Source organism: Biomphalaria glabrata, chromosome 10, assembly GCF_947242115.1.
Source record: "Biomphalaria glabrata chromosome 10, xgBioGlab47.1, whole genome shotgun sequence".
In the NCBI taxonomy this organism is placed as follows: domain Eukaryota; kingdom Metazoa; phylum Mollusca; class Gastropoda; family Planorbidae; genus Biomphalaria; species Biomphalaria glabrata.
In genome coordinates this window covers 23,123,240-23,150,261 of record NC_074720.1, presented here as the reverse complement: position 1 = coordinate 23,150,261, position 27,022 = coordinate 23,123,240, and the positions used below count along the sequence as shown (strand labels likewise).

The 27,022-nt window shown below is 37.6% G+C and overlaps 1 protein-coding gene across 6 annotated transcripts; it reads right to left on the bottom strand.

The window, feature by feature from the left end:
• Window positions 1–252: 252 nt before the first annotated feature.
• LOC106077551 (archaemetzincin-2-like) lies at window positions 253–19,594 on the bottom strand. Of its 6 annotated transcripts, none has more exons than XM_056043777.1 (5): window positions 19,204–19,594; window positions 16,073–16,249; window positions 6,088–6,210; window positions 2,973–3,565; window positions 253–765 (listed from the first exon to the last, which is right to left on the bottom strand). In XM_056043777.1, the coding sequence occupies exons 2-5, from the start codon at window positions 16,206–16,208 to the stop codon at window positions 478–480; spliced, it is 1,140 nt and encodes a 379-aa protein (XP_055899752.1). In that variant the 5' UTR covers window positions 16,209–16,249; window positions 19,204–19,594; the 3' UTR covers window positions 253–477. The 6 variants fall into 6 exon arrangements, with proteins under 6 accessions (XP_055899752.1, XP_055899754.1, XP_055899756.1 ...); XM_056043779.1 differs by having other exon boundaries at window positions 19,257–19,594; XM_056043781.1 differs by having other exon boundaries at window positions 19,459–19,594.
• Window positions 19,595–27,022: the final 7,428 nt, after the last annotated feature.

Below are 27,022 nucleotides of genomic sequence, written 5' to 3'. Positions count from 1 at the left end.
TACGTCATCCAGAGGGGTTGTGACTTACGTCATCAAGTGTGGTTGTGACTTACATCATCCAGAGGGGTTTCTGACTTACATCATCCAGAGGGGTTGTGACTTACGTCATCCAGAGGGGTTGTGACTTACGTCATACAGAGGGGTTGTGACTTACGTGATCCAGAGGGGTTGTGACTTATGTCATCAAGTGTGGTTGACTTATGTCAGCCAGAGGAGCTGTGACTTATGTAATCCAGTGAGGTTGACTTATCATCTTGTGTCATTCAGAGGGGCTGTGACAGTTGCAAGACATTTCCAAGTTGCTAGTGTGGTTACAAAATGTCCAGCTGCAAACAAACTGGGGGTGCTATACAATTCTTCAAGATACACTCTATATGTAAATGACATATATGTAAATGACATATATGTAAATGACATTGATAATAGTATTAAAATATGTCATTCTTTATCACTTTTCCATATGATTAGTATTATTTATTAATGTGTTACATAAAGAATACAATTATGTAACCATTGAATAGTTTGATTGAATTGTGATAAATCTCCATCCAACTGTTTTGTAACATTAAGAAGGAAATGATGAAGTTTTGTGTAGCGCTCCAAGACATCAAAGCCACATACATGTTGAACTTTTCTCAAACATACAGGACACAGAACCAAAGGCTGGGACATAGCTTGGGATATGGAAATACTCTCATTCATGGCGCAGGAGAAAAACTCACAATGTGTTAATCCAAGGAGATGACAGATTTCATGAGTCAAAGTCTGCAATGCAAACAAAGCCATTACAATAACAACTTAATGATGCACTTAAGCCACAATATTTTTTTTCAAGAATTTCTTTAGGAATTAAAAAAAAATTTAATGATCTCTAAAAATTATTTTTAAAAATTTTCATATTACACAAAATGTGATTCTTTAGTTGTTTTTGTTTCCATTACCAAATAAGATGTCAGTCTTTAGTTGTTTCTGTTTCCCTTACCAAATACAAGATGTCAGTCTTTAGTTGTTTCTGTTTCCCTTACCAAATACAAGATGTCAGTCTTTAGTTGTTTCTGTTTCCCTTACCAAATACAAGATGTCAATCTTTAGTTGTCTCTGTTTCCCTTACCAAATACAAGATGTCAGTCTTTAGTTGTTTCTGTTTCCCTTACCAAATACAAGATGTCAGTCTTTAGTTGTTTCTGTTTCCCTTACCAAATACAAGATGTCAGTCTTTAGTTGTTTCTGTTTCCCTTACCAAATACAAGATGTCAGTCTTTAGTTGTTTCTGTTTCCCTTACCAAATACAAGATGTCAGTCTTTAGTTGTTTCTGTTTCCCTTACCAAATACAAGATGTCAGTCTTTAGTTGTTTCTGTTTCCCTTACCAAATACAAGATGTCAGTCTTTAGTTGTTTCTGTTTCCCTTACCAAATACAAGATGTCAGTCTTTAGTTGTTTCTGTTTCCCTTACCAAATACAAGATGTCAGTCTTTAGTTGTTTCTGTTTCCCTTACCAAATACAAGATGTCAGTCTTTAGTTGTTTCTGTTTCCCTTACCAAATACAAGATGTCAGTCTTTAGTTGTTTCTGTTTCCCTTACCAAATACAAGATGTCAATCTTTAGTTGTTTCTGTTTCCCTTACCAAATACAAGATGTCAATCTTTAGTTGTTTCTGTTTCCCTTACCAAATACAAGATGTCAGTCTTTAGTTGTTTCTGTTTCCCTTACCAAATACAAGATGTCAGTCTTTAGTTGTTTCTGTTTCCCTTACCAAATACAAGATGTCAGTCTTTAGTTGTTTCTGTTTCCCTTACCAAATACAAGATGTCAGTCTTTAGTTGTTTCTGTTTCCCTTACCAAATACAAGATGTCAGTCTTTAGTTGTTTCTGTTTCCCTTACCAAATACAAGATGTCAATCTTTAGTTGTTTCTGTTTCCCTTACCAAATACAAGATGTCAATCTTTAGTTGTTTCTGTTTCCCTTACCAAATACAAGATGTTATACTGTAGTTGTCTCTGTTTCCCTTACCAAATACAAGATGTCAATCTTTAGTTGTTTCTGTTTCCCTTACCAAATACAAGATGTTATACTGTAGTTGTCTCTGTTTCCCTTACCAAATACAAGATGTCAATCTTTAGTTGTTTCTGTTTCCCTTACCAAATACAAGATGTCAATCTTTAGTTGTTTCTGTTTCCCTTACCAAATACAAGATGTTATACTGTAGTTGTCTCTGTTTCCCTTACCAAATACAAGATGTCAATCTTTAGTTGTTTCTGTTTCCCTTACCAAATACAAGATGTCAATCTTTAGTTGTTTCTGTTTCCCTTACCAAATACAAGATGTCAATCTTTAGTTGTTTCTGTTTCCCTTACCAAATACAAGATGTTATACTGTAGTTGTCTCTGTTTCCCTTACCAAATACAAGATGTCAATCTTTAGTTGTTTCTGTTTCCCTTACCATTTCACTGTAACACTTTCTTCATCTGTTTATGTATTGGTACTCTATATATGTACATCTCCTAATAAAACATGACTAAAAATCTACACACCACTTCTAACCAATACTGCAGATCATAAATAAATCAAAGAACTATTGTTTTTAAAACTGGAGAAAAAAACAACATATTCAACATCTCATCTTCAATCTAAATCTCTCACTTACATTAACATTTTGGGTGACTGATATTGTTATAAACCCCCCCCCCCCATGCACACCGCCATCCAAGATAGTGCAGAAGGTGCACACTACTAGTGACTAGACTAGGAAGGATGTTGACATTAGAGAGAAAGAAGAGAACGATTTCGCCCAAGTCTAGAACCGATGTGAAGATTCTGTGCTCAAGGCAGATGTTCTTCATGTATGTGATGTTCTCGTGTAAATAAACACCTTTAGCTCGTTGAGTTGCTTCCATAAAGGTTATTACAATATAATACTAATAGAATTTTATGTACAAAAATGATGATATAAATAAAATAATGAACTGACCTTAAAAAGTCTCCAGACTAACACACCACTGACTTGAGTCATATCTTCTGAGGTATCTACACCAAAGCTAACAACAGCAGATTTGTGATAAACTGAAGCTTCTCCCAAAACAAAGTTAAATCCTTCTGGATAAAGATCTGTCCATAGGATGCCTACTAAACCCATGCCATTATTAGGCAGTCTTGATCCAAGCAAAGGAAAGAAATCATTGACACACAACTGAGGCCGCCCATGGCTTAGCCTTGACCTTATGGTCCAGTTGGTGGATGATACAGGTGCTAGCAGAACTACTTCCACTCCTAAGAAAAATATCTGACAAAATCCTTGAAGCAGTTGAAACAAAGATAAATATAGTTGAGATATGGGCAATACAAACTGTGAGATGACTTCTGGGAAGCTGTCCAAAGGTTGCAGGTAAATGGTGTTACGTGAGGGTGCACACATGTAGGCTAACTGTTGTACATCAAATGTAGCTTTCCACTGTATAAAAGTCTGTCCACAGTGTAATGGGTGTTTTTGTTTCAATGGTGTAAACAGATATAGAGATGACAACTCATTGGAGGCCTGACATTGTTCACTTCTTCCAATCATGGCTGCAAGAATACAACATATTAGATAATTAGAAGGTCAACATAAAGAATTTGGAAGTAGCATTCAGACAAATGATATAATCATCATCATCATCAAATTCCATTTTAAGTGAAGGCCTGAGAGGTTCAAATTCTCTCTTGCAAAAGCCCTGCTGTTGTGCCTAATGCACATATGTCACTGTACAGGACAATAACTCTAGAGCTTCTTAGACCTGTTAATTCAGCTAATGCTACTCAAAAAGAATATGACAGACAGTCCTCCCTGCAGCAAAGGCACCATGCAAAATAAGAACCAATGGGAAAGTGGCATGTCCTGCATTGTGCTATAATAGCTTGTTTAGGCCTAGGCAGCCTCCACCTCAGGGCAGACCAGTGAAGGTGCCTCCTGTGCTCCAAGACTAGCTGGCCTTTGGGGACTTTGAAACACTTTCTATTTCCATAGTGTAGATTGTTGCCAGAGCATGATGGAAACTCACAGGGTGGTGTTAGCCATCCCAGATGAGCCAAGGAGTCTGCATCAGTGTTGCCAGTCACACATTGCTACCAGGGTGCCATAGAGTTAGCTTATATTGTGTGAGACCATGACAGCATCCCTTTTGAGGGGAGAGGCTTTGCAAAGCCTATGGTAAAAGTTTCAAGTCAGTGACCACAACAATCTGTGTTCCCCCCAAGTGCACCTCACTTGATTAATGAAATAGTCAAGTATTCAAAATTCCATCTGGTGGGACACTTTCAAGACTTTTTGACTTAGATAGAATTTCTTTCAATGACAGACCCATTCATTATTCTATGTTATCTTCCCATCGCTTGCTCTGTCTGCCTCTTCTTCTTTTTCCATGTACTGTTCCCTGAAGGAAGATCTTTGTAAGCCCTGAGGACCTTGTGATATTGTCATTAAGTTCTAGTTTGCATTTTTTTGACAGTAGTAAACAGGTCATTGTAGGGCCCAATAGCTGTTATAATCATGTTTTGAATCTCTTTGTTTGTAATCTGGTCTTTGTATGTGATATCTAGGATCTTTCTGTATCATCTCATACATATTGGAACAACTCTTTGCAAACTGCACCGAACGATACAACAAACTCAAAAAACTTCAAAACTAAGGGCTTCAAAATAATATAACACTTTAATGTCTAATAGCCAATACTGTACAATTGGCAACAACGTAACACTGACAGTACAAATGCTTCACTGTAGATAACAGTACTGCCATATCCACTCTATACTGCCTCGTCCCGGACTTGTTCTTGATTCTCTGTTCAAGACCAACATTACACTGGATTCACTGGACAAGACTGGGTCTTGACTCGTAACTTCTTCTAATAATTGTGAAGCGATGTGAAGTGACTTTACACCTTTCCTTTTTATATAGGGTCTCAGAAGGCCTTCTATAAACTGACAGAACATCAAGTTTATAAGTGATCTACAACTCACCATTTCTCATGGTTGACCACTTGTCCAGCACTGGCCTGTGCAATTTGTGGCAGCTGGTTACACACACACAATTATCCCTATCTGTGTTATATGTATATGTTATATGTATCAGAGTTATAACAATATATATATATATATATATATATATATATATATATATATATATATATATATATATATATATATATATAATTCTCTTCATGGCTCAACAGTTTAGACAAAAAGTAAAAGAAAGATCACTCTTTTATTTCTGCAAGTCGGACGGAGTAGAGTTACCCCCATGAAAAAAAAAAGAGGGGGGAAGAACAAGTAGTATTCACTCGTCACTAAATAGCAGGGCCGGACTGAACCGTTGTGACCAAGAAGTCAAGGAAAGATCACTCTTTTTTATTTCTACCCCACGTAGTTTTAGCGACAAAAAAGAGAGAGGGGGGGGGGGAAGGAGAACAAGTAATCTACTCTGTATTCACCCGTCACTAAATAGCAGGGCAAGACTCAACCGTTGTGGGGCCCTATGCGAAACAGATTTTGCGGGGACAAGTTTGGGTAGGGATTAGCATAATAAGATAGAATTAAGAATTTGTATTAGAAAATAAATTTGTCTTTGCATTTTATTCTTTCTTTACTACATACAGAACTACTTTATGAGCCTTGAGTGTAGCGAAGTCATACAGTAGATCATAAAAATTTTATTTCCTACATAGATCACGCTCAATAGCAAGAATTACCAAATGTTTCAATCTATCTACGAGAATTGTTGACCTCAAGTAATTCTTCATTACTTAAGGCCCAAGAAGCTTCTTTCACCAGATTACACAATTAAGGGTAATGCATGATGCCGTTTTTATTTATCGCGCGTAGGATTGGCCTTTTCCATATTGAATGACACCCCCAAAATGACAATTTTTGTCTATATATTTCATGAGTGCGGGCCCATTGCAGTCGCATAGGCCTCTTGCCGGCCCTGCAAAATAACGGTGTATGCTATGGTGTATGGGTCAACTAGAATATATATATACCAATATTTCCAATATATTATTTAAAATCATTTTCATTAAAAAAAAAAAATACCAGTTCTAAAAACTCCTTACCAGATTCTGTCATGTGAAAAGATTGTGATTTACAATCATTGCTGTTTTCCGCAGCTGAAGTCAAATACAGTTTACTTAACTCAAACAGTTTTTTGGCATAAGCAGGTAGTCTTTCCAATTTTCCTGCAATAATAATTGTATATTCATATAAAAGAGAGAGAGAAATTAATAGACTAGATAAATTGATAACACACAGACAGTGATATAGGTCTGTAGATAGACAGACAGACATAGTGGACATAAACTAAAAAACAAGCTGTTCTCCATGTCTTTTCTTCTAAGTTTAGTTGGAAGGGTCATAAAATAAAGGGGAGGGAAGAGAAGAAGTCATCGACTAGAAAATAAGAAGAAATTTTTAAAAATGTCTCAATAATTGAACAAAAGTAATTAAAATTGTTCAAAAGTGTTTCAGAATATTGTTTCATGTAAACTATTTGAGATTTTTAAAATAAGATTTATCTATATATAATTCTCTATATGGCACAAGAGTTTGGACATGCAAGAAGTAAAGAAAAGATCACTCTTTTATTTCTGCAAGTCGGACGGACTAGAGTTACCCTACGAAAAAAAAAAGAGGGGGAGGAGAACACGTAGTATTCACCCATCACAAAATAGCAGGTCCGGGCTTAACCATTGTGACCAAGAAGTCATGGAAAGAGAACAGTAATCTATCTGTATTCACCTGTCACTAAATAGCAGGGCCAAACTTAGCCGTAGTGGGGCCCACTGCGGTCGCATAGGTTGCAGTGGCCTATGGCTGGCTCTGCAAAATAGCGGTGTATCTTGCGCCGTAGGTTGACTATCTATATATAATTCTCTTCATGGCTCAACAGTTTGGACAAAAAGAAGCAAAGGAAAGATCACTCTTTTATTTCTGCATGTTGAACTAGAGTTATCCCACGTAACTTTAGCGGTGGAAAAAAAAGAGTGGCGGAATAGTAGTATTCACCCGTCACAAAATAGCAGGCCCGGGCTTAACCACTGAGACCAAGAAGTCATGGAAAGAGAACAAGTAATCTATTCTGTATTCACCCGTCACTAAATAGCAGGGCAGGACTTAACCATTGCGGAGCCCTATGTGAAAACGATTTCGCAGGGCCAAGTTTGGGTAGGGATACGGATAAAAAGTGAAAATTAAGAATTTGTATTAGAAAATAAATTTGTCTTTGCATTTTATTCATTCTTTACTACGTACAGAATTACTTTACGAGCCTTGCATATAGCGAAGTCATACAGTATATTATAAAAATTCTATTTCCTACATAGATCAAGCTCAATAGCAAGAATTACCAAAATCTTCAATCTATCTTTGAGAATTGTTGACTGCAAGTAATTCTTCATTAATTTGAGGCGCAAGAAGTTTCTTTCACCAGATTACACAATTATTGGTAATGCATAATGCTGTTTTTACTTATCGCGCGTAGGATTGGCGTTTTCCATATTGAATGACACCCCAAAATGACAATTTTTGTCTATATATTTCATGAGATTTGTATGAGTTTTCAAAAGATTTTGTAATAATTTCCGGAGATTTCCAAGACTTTTTTGTATATTTTGCAATTTCAGAAGATTTCCAGAAACTGTTATAAGTTATAAAATGGTTTAATTTAATAATTTATCTACTTAGAATTAGTGCGGGTCCTATGAAAGTGCGGGCACACTGCGGTCACATAGGCTGCAGTGGCCTAAGGCCGGCCCTGCAAAATAGCGGCGTATGCTACACCGCCCATGGACTAATATTTAATAATTCAGTAAATTTTTGTCATATTAAAAAAAAACGGGATTCTATGAGATTTTGTTTTTAGCTTCAGCATATATACGTCACTTCCCTCAACAATACTGGAAGCATATCTAGATCTAACCAATCGTATTGCTTCATTCTTACAGTAGCTGTTAGACTTAGTGACGGCCTAGTCCAGAGATATGATAGTCATTGGTACAGTTATATATGTCTAAAAGCATTTGGATAACCAAATCCCTGTCCCAAACAGTAAATAGACCATGAGTCCACTGATTCTAAAAAACTGGTCAGTGTCGGCCTAGCCTAGAACTTTAGTAGACTATATGTAGTCTATAGTATTTGTTATATGTTGATTGGTCAGGCCTGAAAATACACAATGACATGGTTAGTCAAGCATGAAGATCTACTATTAACATGTATTTTTTTCTTTGCTTACAAGATATAGTGATAACTGCATAAACCTAGATCTATTTCTTTTACAAGATTGTAAACTTGTATGCTTTTCCATTATACAGTAAATCAATAGAATTTTTTTAAATGAAGGTAGGCAAGTTTCTCAAGATTTGAATCGAAGGGGGCAAAAATAAACATATATAAACACATCCTTTGTTATTGTGAAACAATGTTAGTAACACACATCTTTCATAGATATGTAGTGCCAAAGCGTATAATAGATACCATCATGCCCGTTGGTACTAATGAAATCTAGGTCTACATCTACAGTCATATAGATGTACTCAAAGCATTATCATAGCCAACTCTAGGAGAAAAAAGCATTTTCATCCACACCCGTACCTGCCAAAAAAGTAAATAGGCTGTGAGTCTGGCTGATGTTAACAATCCGGTCAGATAGACGTAAGCTAGACATTTGAGACAGTCTGATGGGTTCCAAAGGACTGTCAATGCCGGGGGTGAAAGTGGGGATAAGCACCCACTTTCCAAGAAATGCTCCCATGGCTTGCGTCTCTAAATGCCTCTGACAGTCAAATCCAACTCCTGGCCTTCACGTGTGATTTTCTGAAAAATCCGGCGGAACCTGTTCGTACAAACTGACAGGAGAAGGGATGAAAGGCGGAACACTGGCGCCTCAAAACCAGTTTAGCTTCGTGTTGATGGGGCACGTCAGCCTAAATAACGCAACCCATCTAGGAGAAGGAAAACTCTGACTCCAAACCTCCACTCTGTGGCGATACTCCCCCGTGTGGGTATCGGGGCTTGGAAATGACCAAGAGAAATAAATAACCCCACTGCCTTTCCACTCGCATTTCACTAAGTGAATAATAGTGGACCTTCCCCCCCTCTAGGTGCTTTTTGACGGAGGTCTGGATTGCACTACACCAGACGGAGGTCCTTGTCTCACTACATTCTAATACTAGACATAAATCCATCATGAAGTGTTTTTTTTTCTGGATCTGGTGAATGTGATATCGTGAAGGGGCCTGGATCCTGGATGTGACGATTCCACAGAGCATTCCCAGGGCACAGTCCACTTTAAGCTTTCTACTGCAGAAAAGTTCCATTTGGAGAGGTCTATGGATGGCGGAGAATGGACCGTTGGCCAACCCCACCTTGTCCCATGGATATTCCGGTTACAGTCTTCAGACCTAGATGTTTCCTTCTATGTCAGTATTGGAGAAAATTGCCAAGACCGAAAACTCCCTTAAAATGCGGGGACTATATATTTATATATTTTTAAAAAGCCTGAGGAAACACCCAGCCTACACTAAATGCCAAGGAATTTAACGAAAAATCCATACGAGCTCAGACGTCGCCTCGCAAAAGGTCTGCGCATGGCAGTTTCTTCCAGGACTGCCTGTGATAAGTCAGCTACTGGAAATAAAATACAGACTAGCAGCGAACACCTAAACCTTTTGCAACTCAACATCTTAGGCCTACAAAACAAGACAACAGAACTCCAACACATACTCAAGAAGCATGATATACACATAGCGCTATTGCAAGAAACACTACTGCCCAAGAAAAAAATAAACATCACAGGCTACACACAGTACAGATGCCTTTGCACCAAATGCCAGGGAATTATGACCCTCATAAGAAACGACACACAAGCCACAGTAAAACAAATACAGAACAATACAGACATCGACACGCAGGAAATACTTCTTTGGAGAGGAGGAACAAAGTACACCATCAAAAACTACTATTGCCCACCATCATCAACAGCAGAAATAGACATACAACTACCACACTATACAAGGACAATAATAGCTGGCGACTTCAATGCACACACACCTTCCCTAGGCTACCCACACTACAACAAGCGTGGCAAAGAAATAGAGGATGTAACAAATGCCTCTAACCTACACCTTCTGCAAAACAAAACTTCACCTCCAACTTTCCTCCACAGAGCACACAACACAACTAGCAGACCTGACCTAACTTTTATCTCTACAGACATTACCGACTCTTCTAAAATAACAGTACTTGAAGACATAGGTAGTGACCATACTCCTCAATATTGGAACGCCAGGTAGATACCAATCCAGCAAAACAACTAGATGGAACTATAAAAAAGCTAACTGGGCAGCTTTTTCACAAGAAACAGACACAAGACTATCAAGCATAATTGAGACAGACGTCAATTCAACCTACACAACTATAGCAGCAAAAAAACACATCCCTCGAGTTAAGAAATACAAACCTTTTTGGACACCTGAATTAGATAAATTAGTAAAAGAAAGAAACATGGCCAGGAAGACTATAGAAAAAATCCTACTAGAGAGAACAAGACAACGTACAACAAATTGACAGGGCTTATAAGATACAAAATTAAAACAGAAAAAAAAGAAAAAGTGGACCACAACATGCGAACAACTAGATCTAAACAAGGATGGTCGAAAGGCCTGGACCCTTCTGCACCGGCTAGCAGGAAAGAAACAAATAACAAACCCCCAACCTATAAAAGGCACTGACGACATAATAACAGAAAACCTTAAAAAGGCTGAAACCTTCAATAAATATTTTGCCAGCATTAACAAGTCAAAGCCAAGAAAACAACTGGACCAGGCCTTTAGTAATATCTTAAAGAAAGAAGAAAAAGCTCCAACAGTCAACTGTCAGATCTTTGACACTCCCTTCACTCTACATGAGCTCAATACTGCCATAAAAAGCCTCAAGTCAAGAAAATCCCCTGGACCCGATAAAATAACAAATGAAATGATTCGTGGACTAGGACCACAGGCCCAAAACTGTATACTTAACTTAATCAACCATACATGGAAAACTGGAGACATACCACAGGAATGGAGAACAGCAAACATAATACCCATTTTAAAGAAAAATAAACCACCTGGGGACCCAAAAAGTTATAGACCAATATCTCTAACATCCAACATTGGCAAAATGGCAGAAAAAATGATCAATAACCGACTTTATTGGTGGCTAGAAAGTACTTGCTCACTCCACAATGCACAAGCTGGCTTCAGGAAAGCAAGTAGAACAGAAGACCACCTCTTTCGTTTTATCCAGGACACAGTAGAAGGGTTTCATGAAAACAAGCACACTACAGCAGTATTTATAGATTTGCAGCAAGCCTATGATAGAGTGTGGAGAAAAGGTCTATTTTTGAAGATGAAAAAAATGGGCATCCATGGAAAAATGTACAGCTGGATCAGGGCATTCTTAAAAAACAGAACCATCCAAACCCGATTCGAAGGTGCCATCTCTAGTAAAAAAAGTTTGGAAGAAGGACTACCACAAGGTTCAGCCCTTAGCTGCACTCTCTTTCTAATCTTCATGAATGACCTCCCGGACCTCATTTCGGTCAATAAGGCACTTTATGCAGACGACCTTTTAATTTGGACTACAGAGAAATATCCAGTGCTGACTAGATCCAAACTAAATAGAGCCCTCACAACTATCTCCACATATTCAAAATTATGGAAAATGGAAATAAACAAAGAAAAGTCAGTATATTCAATCTTTAGCCACAGCAACAAAACAGCAAAAAGAAACCACATCCTAAAAATAGAAGAAAATCCAACATATCTTGGTGTAAAACTAGACCAAAGACTGTCTCTAAAACACTTTATGGCAGATTTAAAAGAAAAGGCATCACAAAGATTAAACATAATAAAACACCTAGCAGGAACATCCTGGGGAGCTGAAAAGAAAACCTTAAGACAGTTATACACTGGATATGTCAGATCTGTAATGGATAACGGTCTCTCCATACAAGTAGCTGCCAACAAAACCTATCAATCATCATTAGATACAATCCAAAACCAAGCCTTGCGGCTAATTAGTGGAGGTATGAGAACTACTCCCACAGCAGCCTGTGAAATAGACTCCAATATTGAACCTCTTAAGTTAAGGCGCAACAGAGCAGCATTAGAAGCTATTGAGAGATACAGAAGGTTGGAGGATGATCATCCAAATAAATTACTAACACAGAGAAATAGGAAAAACAACCAAAAAAAGCAAAGAACTCTGATCCAACTTACTGACGAACTAGCCCTAAAACACCACCTACCCAATAACAGAGAAAGAATTACCAGGTTTTCAAACATTGCACCCGGACTAAACTACAAACAACCAACCATCAAAACACGTTTACTAAATAACACCTTAACAAAAGAATCAAACCCACTGGAGCTTTCGAAGCTACCATCAATGCTGGTCTTGGTGCCTTCCTGGTCTTCCCTAAAAATAAACACTTTGAGATAAGCGCACCCTGTGGTGATTACTGCTCAAACTTCCAAGCTGAAATTGAGGCAATTACCATAGCACTCTAGACAGTGGAAAACAAATTATATGAAGGAGTGCAACCACCATCAGATATTGTTGTCTTTACAGATTCCCAATCTACTCTGCAAGCACTTAACAGCAGCACCTCAAACAGCCCAAGAGAGTTGACAACACTCATTGTGATAATCCACCAAATGATATCAAAATTAAATATCAATATTACACTACAGTGGATCCCTGGACACATTGGCATCATGGGAAATGAAAAGGCAGATAAGCTATCAAAGGCAGGTTCATCTATGGAACAACCAGATAGACCTGTTAACTACCTCACCCTAAGGTCAATGTTAGTCAACAATCACAAAGAGGAGTGGCTCAACCAATGGGCATCAGGAAACACAGGCAGAGCCATGTACAGAGAAATGACTACGCCTAACAAACTGGACAGTATTAACTTCCTCCCCCGCAAAGAACAATCTACAATCTTCCAACTAAGAACAGGACACACACCACTATTAAATTACCATCTGAACAAAATAAACTCTACACAACTACCCCTTTGCAGACACTGCGCCCACCCCTTTGAAACCGTAAACCATATCCTCTTTGAATGCCCCTCCCTAATAAACCTTAGGCAGACCCTACTTCCACTACAGCCCAACATAACCAACACCCTGTACGGCAGTGCTGAACAACTGAAGAAAACAGCACACTTTTTTTCCTTGGCACAGTCTGCAAAAGAGCTCACAGCTCAGCAGCAATAAAGCTGGCTAGAAGAAGAAGAAGAAGACATTCTGATGTCACATGGGAATCGGGTAACAATTTAATTATTTTGGATGCGCAGAAAACTTACGTGAGAAAAACATCAATTACTTAGATTGTATTAATAATAAAATGAAAATAATAGTATAATTCTTATTCATAATGAAAAAAACATATAATAATTGTCAAAATCATTTGTATTTCCCTTTAAATAACTGTAACAAAAGAATTGAATGTTTTCAAAAGACCTCATATTTAGAAGAAAAATTTTTTGAGTTAAAAAATAAATATGAATACGATGAAAAGAAAAAAAAATGTTTTCCATTGAGCTTTATACTAAAATATAAAAATACAAAACAAATAAACTGTGAATTTTTTAAAATGTCAATTAACTTATTGTGTTATTATACAATTTTAAAAGCAGAGGGTTTGGAAGAGGCTTTATTGCACCCTTAATTCCCCCTGGCTCCTTTACAAATAAAAATTTTAGATTGGGAAAAAAGGCCTACACAACATAAGCATAAGAGAAACATATCAATAAATAGCAAATACAACTTTCATTATCATGGAGTAATTTCCTCACAAAAACTGAAAAAAAACTGCTACCTAGATTTAGATTATGCAATTTAGAAATGAATAATCATAAAGCCTCATTAAATCAAGGAAGCACATATAAAAACTAGTAAGAAGCTAGTCTAACCTCTTTTAAAAAAAAAAAAAATATGAAAAATCTAACCAATTAAATTATAAACCAGCCTGATGTTATGAGGATGAAATGCTAAACAAGAATCAGATGAATTACAACATGCAACATATAAAAATACTTTAAAAACACAGCTTATCTAAGAGGAAGAACACACTTACAGCTATATATTGCAATAATGTAGAATTTAGTTCCCTTTTTCAATATCAAACAAAATAATTCATTACCAATAATTAATGATTAATTGTTAATTTATTTGTATTGATTCATATTTTGTTTAATGAAATAAATGATTGTTTAAAGTTGATCAACTTGATCTGAGAATTGGTGTAGGAGAAATAATGTGTACAATTATTGAAGCCTTATTGGATCAGAAATGCCAAAGTACTTTTATTAAGCAAGCTATAGTGATGAAATTAGTCATGTGCTCATTTGAAATGCTTTACTTAGTCATTTGACATCAATGCTCTTGTTTAGCATAGCTTGCCTTGTCAACACTTTTTTCAAATATAGTGCTGCAGCCTAGAACATATTTTCCCATGTTAACATCTAAAGAATATACAAATAAACACAAGGGGAACAATTACTATAACTAATTCAGAAGAGAAAACAAAGGTCCCCAACCAACAGGAACACTATACAGCCAACCTCTACAATATCTCACACATGAAGATGACATTGCCTTATTGGGTAAAGACACCTCTGACATTGCTAGAGCTTTCACACAACTGCAAGAAGCATCTCGACCAGTGGGACTTGAAATAAATGACAACAAAACCTAGTATGTTCTAATGACAAGAGAAAATCAGGCAGAAGAACAATATATTCAAATTACTAACCAAAAGTTTGAAAATGTAGAAACATTTAAATGTTTAAAAATTTAATTTAATTTAAATTTAATTAAAAATACATTACAACAATGACCTAATGTCAGAAGTAAAGGAATGACCCGTGGCAGGCAACAGAACTTTCTATAACACACAACACAAACTTAAAAGCAAATATATATATATATATATAAGAAAACTATCTACAAAACAATCATAAGACAATTAGTTATTTATGCAAGTGAAACCTGGATGCTGACAAAAACAACAGAAAATCTGCTAACTACTTGGACTCGCATCAAAAAAAAATTTACCAGCTATATGAAGACCCCTCCAATAGTAACGGAAATAAAAAGGAACAGATTACGATGGGCTGATCACTTCAAAAGAATGTCAGAGAACTGAGGAGTAAAAATTCTTCCCTAGCAAAAATCAAATGGAAGGCGTCCCAAAGGCAGAACATGAGCAAGGTGAGACATAAAGCCCAGGATAGATCAGAATGGAAAGATGTGTAGAGCAGGCCATGGGCTGTAGTGCCACTGGGATGGATGAACATCTATGACTTCTACTTTTACATCACCTCTTATTCAATCTGCATAAGAGAGTTAAGAGCTTTTCCACATGCACAAGTCAGCCACAAGTCAGTAGAAATAACCAAGCCAACCTAGGTAACATTTGTCAGTATTCTAATTTTGCTCACTAACTGTCAGTGAGTCATGTAGTATGCACTCTGAACTGTTGTTATGATGGTTCTGTGTTCAAACCTTGCCAGCCTTCAGAGGTATAGGCTGGAATGTAACAATCTTCACTCCTGAAGAAACATCTACAAGTCGAAGTGAAAAATTATCTTGCCAGGTGACTTTCAGGAGCAACACAAATGAAAGAGTGTAATTCTAAACTGAACAAAAATGACTAATTTAACCTGTAATATGTCACTGAGAGAGAACACTTCTCTAGAAAGGGGTTTCATAGCCACAACAGAATGATATAGAGTTCTACATTTGAAGGTAGCCAACAATTGTACTCATTATTTAGCCTAACCTAAAAGTCATCTTTTAAATGTCTAAGAGCTCATTTTGGTATGAGGTTAAAAAATTATTTTTATCTTTTGTGATATTGACTTAGATTCTATATATATAGCTGCTAATGTAAATGAGTTTTAAAAAATAGTTGTCCATAATTTCCTGGGTCAGCTTTTTCTCTAGGTTAAGTTAGGTTAAGTTTGAAATGAAAAATGTTGCATACCAATTAAATAAGTTAGATCAACATCTAATTCTGTTTTATCAGTCTGGTTTCTTTCATCATTTTGTTGCAAAATATTATTTATACTAGATGATCTTGATATAAATCTACATCTTGCAGAACTATAAACTACACCCATTGTACTGTATAGCAAAGCTAGTCTTAATGCTAGTGCTAAGGCTAGAGTGAATAAAAGTAAATATTAAACCTAATTAGATTAAAATTTAAATATAAGTCAAGAATCTACTAGAGTCGTAGAGCAGTAGATCTAGATATAATTACATTCTAATTTAGAATCTAGACAGATATACAGGGTGTCCCAAAAAGATGTATGCGTACTATACATACTTTCATTAAATAATTGAAAATCAGCTGTTTATCAGGTATCAGGTGTTTATTAATATTTATTAATTGATTAAAATGTATAAATATGTAAAATATTTTACAGACATTATTCTATCATTTGTCACAGTCTGTTCTCAAACTGATGTCCTTTCTGGACTTTTCTGGTACAGAGTCCCCGGAGGAATTCCAGCTACCCGTCGCCTCAGCGTGGCCCTCCGGTGGAAACGTCTAGTGGGTGGAGACTAGATAAGCTAAGTATGAGTAGCGAACAAGGCCCGGCCGGGCTTCCTTGGGGGAGCTTTTGTTTTTTTTCTCTCACTCGGGGTTGGGATGGAAAGAACGCTCAGAACCCAGTCCAAAAAGTCTGCCATGCCGTTCCACATGGGGGCCGTCATCAGTGTCCCGTTAGCTGGAGTGGCGGTCCCTGCACGGAATAGTGGCGGTTACAGTATAGGAATATGAGACAAACTCCCCGCAGTCAGCACTGTTCTCAACCACTTATAGCGAGTGGGGTCCAGGAACGGGAACGGTGCGCTGTGTACACGGCACGGCCCGGTTTCGCCCAGTCAGCCGATATGGCTGCCTACCATTGGGTGCCCTCAGACAAGACAGGGGTGAAGAGCCCCACTTCCAGGCCTGGTGGTTGGATAAAAGCCTTTCTAACCGTCAACGGGATAATGGCGCCTACGGCATCAACGACCTACTGGACTTCATTGAAGGTACAGAGTCCCGATATATTCAATCCATGTTGCCTCAGTGGAAATGTCTAGTGGTGCAACTAGGTAGGCTAGGAACAGGAAGTAAATAAGGCCCCGGCAGGAGACCCTGAGTGAGCTTTTTTTTATCTCACTCAGGTGGGGATGGAACAATAGCCAGCAACCCAATCCAAAAAAAAAACGTCACACCTTTCCACAAGGGGGCCAGCATATCTGTATCCCACTAGCTGGAGTGGCGTCCCTGCACGGAACATGGCAGTTACAGTATAGGAATATGAGGTAAACTCCCCATGGTTAGCACTGCCCTTTGCCACTTAATAGCAAGTGTGTACACAGTACGGTCCCCTTACTTGGCCCATGACCATTACTGCTATAGGGGTCCTCAGACAGGACTTGGGGTGAAGAGCTCCAGTCTTAGCCTGTTCATTGGATAAAAGCCTTTCCAATGATCAACAGGATAATGGCACCTTTGGCTTCAATTCCCTATTGGAGTTTATCATAGGTCCAGACACCACTGGTAATGCCTAGCACACATTATGAAACAATTTTCTTTGTATTTGCTACTTGAGTTATTAGTTGCTAAAAGTTAAAAGGTTAAGTATGATCTATGTCAGTAAATTATTTAACATGTAAAAAAAATGAATAAAAGATAAACACCTGGCTTTCAATTATTTAAAGTGTGTATTAGATCTTTAAGTCGAGATCTTTTTGGGGCACCCTATACTAGCCTATAGTGGCCTATAGACACTTATTGACTATAATAGTGCAATAGGTAGATCTATAGGCTATCCATATTAGCCATAAAGACATAGAGTATGTGCGAAGTTCGATCAGCCCTGATTTGTCGAGAGGTTTGATCGGTTCACTTTTTATTGCTAAAACTTTTTTATTTGAATGTTTACCAAATTACTACTATATATATTGCTACTGCGCATGTACCTTTTTTCTTCACTTCGGACACATACTATTTCCTTTTCCTTGTAAAAGCTAAGTTTATGGTGTGGTCAAACTCAAGAGGTGTGAAATTATTCTTTTTTACTACCCGGTAGTGAAGGAAATGGGTCATGGGCTTAATGCTATTTTTAAGTCTGATGGCTCATCAGCTTAAAAAGACAATTTGAAGTTGTGGAGGGTGGGAAATGATGCAATGGATGGTGTTCTTGCGCTGGAGTAAAAAGAAAATGACTTCATAGTGAAAATTAAATATTAAAACATGTTTTTAGATATATTTTCTTTGATCTGCTCGAACCTTCCATGAACCCGATCAAGCTTATTAACTGGGGAAAAATCCGACCGAGGTAAAGTACGCTTGGCGAAACCCACCCTACACCTCTTTGACCTCATATTTTATTTGTTTGTAAAATGTTTTACATGTTTCGGATGTTCCTTCAGCGTTGAAGATAGTTTACATCCTAGTCCAAACCTCCCGCAGTATGACAGGGGATGGGAGCAGGCAGGGTTTGAACCCTCGACCGGTGATAAATCCGAACGACAGTCCAGCGCGCAAACCGCACGACCAGGCAGCCATTTAACTAAGCCTTGTGATACATTAAATCTGGTCTATTTTTATAGAAAAAAGGACGAGGAGTTCAGAGATAACATCAGTTTTTTCATAGGTCAGAACGCTATGGTGCTATAAAATCCAAACGTGAAAATTGCTGCCAGCTGGCTTAATGTGATCGAACTTTGCACTTTACTCTAGATTCTAGATCTAGACAGACTAGATCTCTCAGACTCAGAGAATAGATCTAGAATCTATAGTAGTATATACTATATAGTCTAGTAAAGTCTAGTATATTCTAAGTATATATATAGTAAATTAATATAGCCTGGATGATTAGCCTTGATTTTGATTGATTAGGTCTAGATTCTATACACCATACTTCTATTTATATATCTAATTATAGATAAATAGATAATAGATCATATGATCTAGATTCTAGATCTAGATCTAGTTACGATCTTAGAGTTAGAGTCTAGACTCTTTAGTTCTAGACTTAGACTAGGACTAAGACTAGATCAAGTATAATAATCAATTATCAAGTCATCAAAATCAAGTCATGAAGTACTAACTTCAATTCACAATTGGCTATTAATTCTAAGGCTATAAGTATACTAATATTTACTAATATAGATCTAGTATAGCCTGCCTATGCCAATAGTATATACTATAGGACTATAGACAGTAGGGATCACAAGTAGTATGAAGTAGTCAAGTAATCTAGATCTTGACTATTCAGTATTCTAGTCTAGACACTCTTTGATTAATGATGACTAGATCTAGATCTAGAACATTCATCTCTACTAGGGGGAGGGGTCTATTAATACTATTATAGTGACTAGATCTAGATTAGACTTAGAAATATAAATCTAGAGCTAGAGATAGATTTGCTAATGATTTAGATCTAGATCTAGCAGATTCTAGCATAGTCATAGAGTTAAAGATTCAAGTAGTATAAATAAATAGAAAATCAGAACAGAATAATCAAGAATGCTCTCCCTTTTATGTCTCTAGATCTAGATGTCAAACATACTTTTGAAGAAACGGTGACCGCAGACACCTCATCATACGAGACATTTCATCATTGCAACATTTCATCATTATAGCAATTCATCATTGCACATTTCAACATTATAGCGATTCATCATTGCACATTTCAACATTATAGCGATTCATCATTATAGTATTTCATCAGCATAACATTTCAACATTGCATAAAGTGCATTTTGCAAACACAAGTAGGCCTACATGTAGGTGTAACGTACTGAGCAATGTTGGCAACATGTTGAAGCAGTTTGCAGTTTTGTTGCACAAAATGGAACACAAATTTAAAAGAGGATTGGGATGTCAAGTAAATGTGTACAGGTCATTAAATTAGAGGACATATTGGTTTCACCTATTTTTGTTACTTATCCTGTTTGCCACGTAAAGGCTTGTGCCACAAACAGGTTTTTTTTTGTTTGTTTTTTTTAGCTGGCTCCAATACCCGATACATGGCAAGCCTTTCAACGCAAGGAAAGCGACTCTTATAGGCACGTGGAATGTACATTGCCAGTGACAGATCTTTATGGAGACAGCTTGCCGCCCAATGCGCCGAACGGCGCGGGAGGACCTAAGTCTAAGTAAGTATTTCATTTATTTATTATCCTACAATGGAATTCATTACAGTAAAACACAAAGACATTACATACAAAAACAAATTTAAGGTCAAAACACACACAAATGTTTCAAATCACTTCTTCAAAATATTTCCAACTTTCTGATTCGCCAGGCGCATGGACTCCTGTAAAAAAGGTTATTAATGAAAAACTAATCTAACTAGATAATTAGGTCTACTAAGTTTTGAGTTGATGGTGATTCGAGCTACTTCTAATTAGCTCATGGTCTAAAGTACTTCATTTTAGCATCTTCATTGTAATACCCCTGTACAGCAGCAATTACCTTATCATTTAATTCCCTAGACTTCGTTTTTGGGCGACCATCTTCAGCATATGCCAGTGTTTTGCAGTGGACGGCAATGTCCTTCTTTAATCCCTAAAGGAGATCCCACACTCCTGGATGGCTGCAGTCATCAGAGCATTGTGGAATCCCTCATAACAGTTTGTGGTTCTTGGAAGTCCAGTCCTGGCAGCTTCATAGTGATTCCAGATCCTTTACTTTTCCCCAACTAACGTCAGGACCCATTAGAGCTGGGTGGACTCAGAGGCGCCCGAAGATCCTGAAATTAAAAATACCAGTCTTCACCATGATTCGAACCCCGGACCCCGGATCGGTAGCCAAGCACTTTATCGTTAAAATACTCGCCTTTTAAATCTAGTATCAAAGTAGCAAAGGTAACAAAATGACAACCGCCGACCGGTGATATAATTTGTCACTAAAAGAAAAATCTACACAAAACAAAAAAAAATTCAGTCAGATATTTTATATGTCCATGATATTTCATGGCAAATAAAAAGTAGTAAAACATAGAAAAAAAAGTAAAATAAATAGAAAAAAAAAGTTGAACAATGATATGGATGTTGAAATAAACTACCCTATATACCAAGCTACTTCCTGAGAGTAACACGGCACTATAGTCAGCGCCATGGAAGTTACTCCTTGAAATTGAGAGTAACACCGCACGGAAAGTTTATAATCTGTGTGGACTACATACAACAGGGCCACTAACTTACATGACAACGTGAAGAGCCAGATTACATGACAGTGATGTAATATTTCATTGATTTAAAAACAAATGTCAGACACTCCACTGGGGATCTTGAAAATTTCCCCCTCCCCCACCCTAGCTACGTACGCCACTGTAAGAAATTTCTTTGCAAGGCCAGTTTTTCTGTAATCTTAAGATCACAGGCATCTTATTGATGAAATGTTACGGTGATGAAATACTATAATGATGAATGTGCAATAATGAATTGCTATAATGATGAAATGTTGCAATGATGAAATGTTGCAATGATGAAATGTTGCAATGATGAAATGTTGCAATGATGAGATGTCACGGAACCTTTTGAAACATGCACAGTCACACACACCTGTGGCAAATTGTCTCTAGAGAAGGTCTTTTCCTCTTGCAATTTCTCATGTCAGTAAATACTAGAGACCTATTCTAAATACACAACTTTGATAACAGGTTGTGCAATACCTGCAATGACCTTTTTGGCAGACGCCGCATCATTTGCACATTTCTTTCTACTTCTGTTAAAATCCAGGATCCTTCCTTTATCATATGCTTGCTCCCCATATGTAGGCCTACATGCTACTTTCTACCAATGTTGGTGTCGATTTATGTCGCTTGTGTATACATCAGTAGGCCTATACCTTAAAAGTAAACGACCTGCGGCTCTTCTGCCTTCTATTAGATCACCGTGCAAAGTATCTTGTGGGAGACGATCTTGTGGCATTTTGTGAACATGTCCAAGCCAGCTAAGGCGTCTGCTGCTGATAATAGCACCCTGCATTTGATTCGCTGGACTTCCTTGTTGGTTATGTTATCTTGCCATCTTTTTTTTGTTGTTTAAGAATCCCCCTTAAGCATAGGAGCCTATTGGTCATTGTCAAGAGCGCGTGAAGTTTTCTTGTCTACTAGTTTGTGTTGTGAGGAATAGGAATGAAGTGTAGGGCGCGTGATTTGTTGTCAAAAATAGTGTGTGTGTTGTACGCCACGCTCAGTTTCCTGTAGTGTTCTTTTAGCGGAGGTGACGTTCTGGGTGTAGATTCTTTCTGCGATACAGTTTTCACTGTTTTCCCGTTTTAACGGTAAATTAGTACATAAATGTGTCAATCGGGTTAGTGGGATTCTTACAGAAGGAAATCATATTATCTATAACTGCTACTTCCTACCAGACAATGAACTTGAGAATGGCCGCAAACAAACTCTTAACCAAGAAGAATGTCTTGTTTTAGGGGGATATGAATAGCCCCTCTCAGAGTTGGGGATAACACTCCAGATCTAAACTTTGCAACCAACAACATATCGAAATAGTGTACTAGAGAAGTTAGAGATCAGCTAGCCACCAGCATGGGAGCCCCCAGGGGGGGGGGGGGGTGCACTTGCACCACCTGGATTCTAGGCAGCCAAATTCTAGCCATTTTTTGCACCAATCAAAATCTAATTAACAATTGAACAAGTAGTGCTTCCACTGGTGACTGAATTACAGTTGTAGTAGACTAGCCTAGGCTTAGGAATTGATGTTCACACAGGTTTTTTTTTTTTTTTACTGTTTGGCGTCCAAGCAGGTTTTTTTTCAAACTTAGGGCTCGAAGAGCCTTCGGCTCAGCCCTTTAGACATCAACAAGGAATTGATGGCTGGCCATATACGTGCACCCCTTTGAATTCTGGGTAATCAACTTTTAGCCAGTTTTTTACACCTTCAAATCAATTAACTTCTGCTAGGAAGCAACTTAATATGTAGTAATTTCACTGAAATAAAGTTAACTAGTCGACCGGCGGCGTAGCATAGGCCGCTTTTTTGCAGGGCCGGCCTTAGGCCACTGCAACCTATGCGACCGCAGTGGACCCCGCACTTTTATAGGACCCGCACTTTCATAGGACCCGCGCTAATTCAAGGTGTATAAATTATTAAATTAAACCATTTTATAACTTAAAACAGATTTCCCGCGCCATCCTGTCAATTTACCAGGAGCTCCTGGAAATCTCCCGAAATTGCAAAAGATACGAAAAAGTCCCTAAAATATACGGAATATATAGACAAAAATTGTCATTTTGGGGTGTCATTCAATATGGAAAACGCCAATCCTACTCGCGATAAATAAAAACGGCATTATGTATTAGCCGTAATTGTGTAATCCGGTGAAAGAAGCTTCTCGCGCCTCAAACTAATGAAGAATTACTTGAGGTCAACAATTCTCGTAGATAGATTGAAACATTTGGTAATTCTTAATGCTATTTAGCGTGATCTATGTAGGAAACAGAATTATTATGGTATACTGTATGACTTTGCAACACGCAAGACTCGTAAAGTAATTATGTACGTAGTAAAGAATGAATAAAATGCATAGACGAATTTATTTTCTAATACAAACTCTTAAATTTCACTTATTATCCGCTTCTCTACCCAAACTTGGCCACGCGAAATCCGTTTCGCATAGGGCCCCACAATGGTTAACATCAGCCCTGCTATTTAGTGACTTCTTGGTCACAATGGTTAAGTCTGGCGCTGCTATTAAGAGTTTGTAAAATGTTTGTTTGTAAAATGTTTTGCGTTTCAGATGTTCCTTCAGAGTTGAAGGACAAAGGGGGATGGGAGCGGGCAGGGTTTGCTAAATCCAAACGATAGTCCAGCGCGCAAACCGCATGACCAGGCAGCCATCCGTAGTGACGGTAAATATTTGTTCTCCCCCGCCCCTTGTTTTTTCGTGGGGTGACTATAAATAAATAAGAGAGTGATCTTTCCTTTACTTCTTCTTCTCGTTTAAACTCTTGAGCCACGAAGAGAATTATATATATAGATAGATAAATAGATAATGATAAGCTAATACTGTAATAAACTAGACACTGCTGGCAGACAAACTTGGTAATGAGTTGGTGCTGTCAAGACATTACTGTCGACAGATACACCGAGCAAAAACCATATGTTTGCATTTTAAGATTATTACAGAACTCGACTTTACATTCCGTATCTTGATTTGTTAGTTTCTTCATTAACGTCTCGCTTTTCAAGCAATACTAATGCTCAGTCCAACCTGTTTTGTCTACATTCAAAACGATGCAAGAATTGCAACTTACAGAACAATATCAGAACTGCCAGATAAGCGTTCATCGCCGGCTTGTCCATCACGACGAGAAGCAATTCAGTAGTAAATTTATTGACAGTTTTGGCAGCGTTTGCATTTTTTTGTTTGATCGACCATTGGGATGCACGGGCCGCACGGATCAACTTACCAACGTGTACAATAGGCCTAGTTGTTTTGTTTTTTTCACGTTAGTTTTTTTTAAATTTCATTAAACAAGTATTTGCAGTGAACTTAATATCACATAGGCATAAGGAGGGGGGGGGGGAGCAAGGGGGCACAATTCTTTTCTTTAATATTCTCTGTAATATAAAAAAGTTGAAGTTACGACTTTGAGCCATAGGTGGCAACTTGCACCCCTCTGCAAAAAATCCTGCGTGCGCCCATGGCCACCAGTTACCACAGCTGGAATAATCATCGAATGGCCCAATGGAGAAAAACTAGAAAAATCCATTGTAATTAAATAGTTTTCCGACAGCCACAGAGCAGAAAGGGAAGCACTAGAACTACACACACACAGAGATTGTCCTCCTAACTGATGCAAAAACAGTAATCCAAAGCTTAGAAAACTCTGACTCCTCCTATATGAAACGACTCAGGACAGCACTTATTAAGCTCAACAAATAACAGAAGAAAAAGGTAGTTTTCAATGGATACCATCACATATATTGAACTAGAAAGAAATGAGAAGGCGGACACACTTGCCAAGTGTGGGAGAACAAACACTCAATTGAGCATTGCACTCTATCCAGAAGAAAAGAAGAAACTATTAGTGAATAAAAGAAAGGAGAAATGAACAAGCTTTCATCTGAATCACAAGAAAGACAACGCCTATTAGAAGTGCACACGACATGATCTAATTTTTCACCTCAGAACCGGACACAAGAAAATGAGACAGCATATGTTCCAGAAACTAAAAATGGGAACTAGCGAATTCTGACCTTGTGGAATGTCACCAAAGAATGCTAACCATGTCCTTCAAGACTGCATTCTTTATCGTGAGGCCCAAACTAGACTCTGGCCCCAGAACAAGCCTTAAGGAAAGAAAAGTATAGGGAGAACTCCCTGATTTGAAAACCGCTGTGCAGTTCATCTCGTATATTATTGGTCTAGTCATCTGAACGGTCCAAAATAACAATGAGAGAGAGGAAGAAGAAGAAGAAGTTAAATTTCAGATGTCAAACCCGAAAGCCTCACAGATAAGAGAAAAAAAAAGTTGACTCTCCTTGTAAAAGTAACTAAATTGAATATATGCTATAAAAGGGCAAAAAAAAAAAAAAATCCCTGTGTTACTCTCGTTATATTAATGATATTGGTGAACGTCGGTAGAACTCCGCAATGCAGGGGCGGACTGGGCATCAGAATCGTTACCGGCCCACAAATGGTGTGTTATATTATAGATCTGATTCTCTTCAAAATATATAAAGTTTGATAATGCATCGAAAACTTATGCATGCTTGCGTAGGATTAATCTAAGTATTTTATTTGTACATGCATGTAGTCTGAAAATTATTTATATTGCAATAGCAACCTTAATGAGTTTGAAATGAATATATTATGAATTGTTTTGGAATCTTTTTGGTAGGCCTATTAGTTATTAAAAGACTAGAGAAAGCATAAAAGCATAACGCTTAATGAGATACTTACTTACTGTAAAAAGCTCTTGCCTCTGTAAACATTAACATGTGATATGTAGGCCTATATTCAAGGAAAAAGATCCTTGGAATAAGCTCCTTGGAATAAGCTCCTTGGAATAAACTCCTTGGAATAAGCTCCTTGGAATAAGCTCCTTCATCAGCGCACTACTACGTCGTTTATAATTGTGTCCAAATCAATGTCTTATTTTTCGTAAAGCCACCAGCATATAATCTTCCAAGTGTTCTTGTGTCATGATGCTTCTCAGCCAATCTCAGCCTATTCTTGAAACATTTCAATGTGAAGAAGTTTCTTTCATAAGCTACTTGATTACACGACAGCGCATGCAGAAATTTATAAGCCATCACAATAAAATATGCCAGTGCCAGTAAATTGTACCTCTTTAAAATTTGATAACAGCAATTTGGACAATTATTACAAGACAAACACACTTCTATTCGTTCTATTCCTGTTGTTTCTGACACTTCTATTCGTTCTATTCCTGTTGTTTCTGACACTTCTATTCGTTCTATTCCTGTTGTTTCTGACACTTCTATTCGTTCTATTCGTGTTGTTTCTGACACTTCTATTCGTTCTATTCCTGTTGTTTCTGACACTTCTATTCGTTCTATTCCTGTTGTTTCTGACACTTCTATTCGTTCTATTCCTGTTGTTTCTGACACTTCTATTCGTTCTATTCCTGTTGTTTCTGACACTTCTATTCGTTCTATTCGTGTTGTTTCTGACACTTCTATTCGTTCTATTCCTGTTGTTTCTGACACTTCTATTCGTTCTATTCCTGTTGTTTCTGACACTTCTATTCGTTCTATTCCTGTTGTTTCTGACACTTCTATTCGTTCTATTCCTGTTGTTTCTGACACTTCTATTCGTTCTATTCGTGTTGTTTCTGACACTTCTATTCGTTCTATTCCTGTTGTTTCTGACACTTCTATTCGTTCTATTCGTGTTGTTTCTGACACTTCTATTCGTTCTATTCCTGTTGTT

Coding starts and splice junctions, on each gene's coding strand:
- LOC106077551 (XM_056043777.1), bottom strand. CDS start 16,208: ATGGGTGTAGTTTATAGTTCTGCAAGATGTAGATTTATATCAAGATCA. Junction 6,211..16,072: donor TGATCTAACTTATTTAATTG/GTATGCAACATT, acceptor TTATTATTGCAG/GAAAATTGGAAAGACTACCT. Junction 766..2,972: donor TAGTCTGGAGACTTTTTAAG/GTCAGTTCATTA, acceptor TTTGCATTGCAG/ACTTTGACTCATGAAATCTG.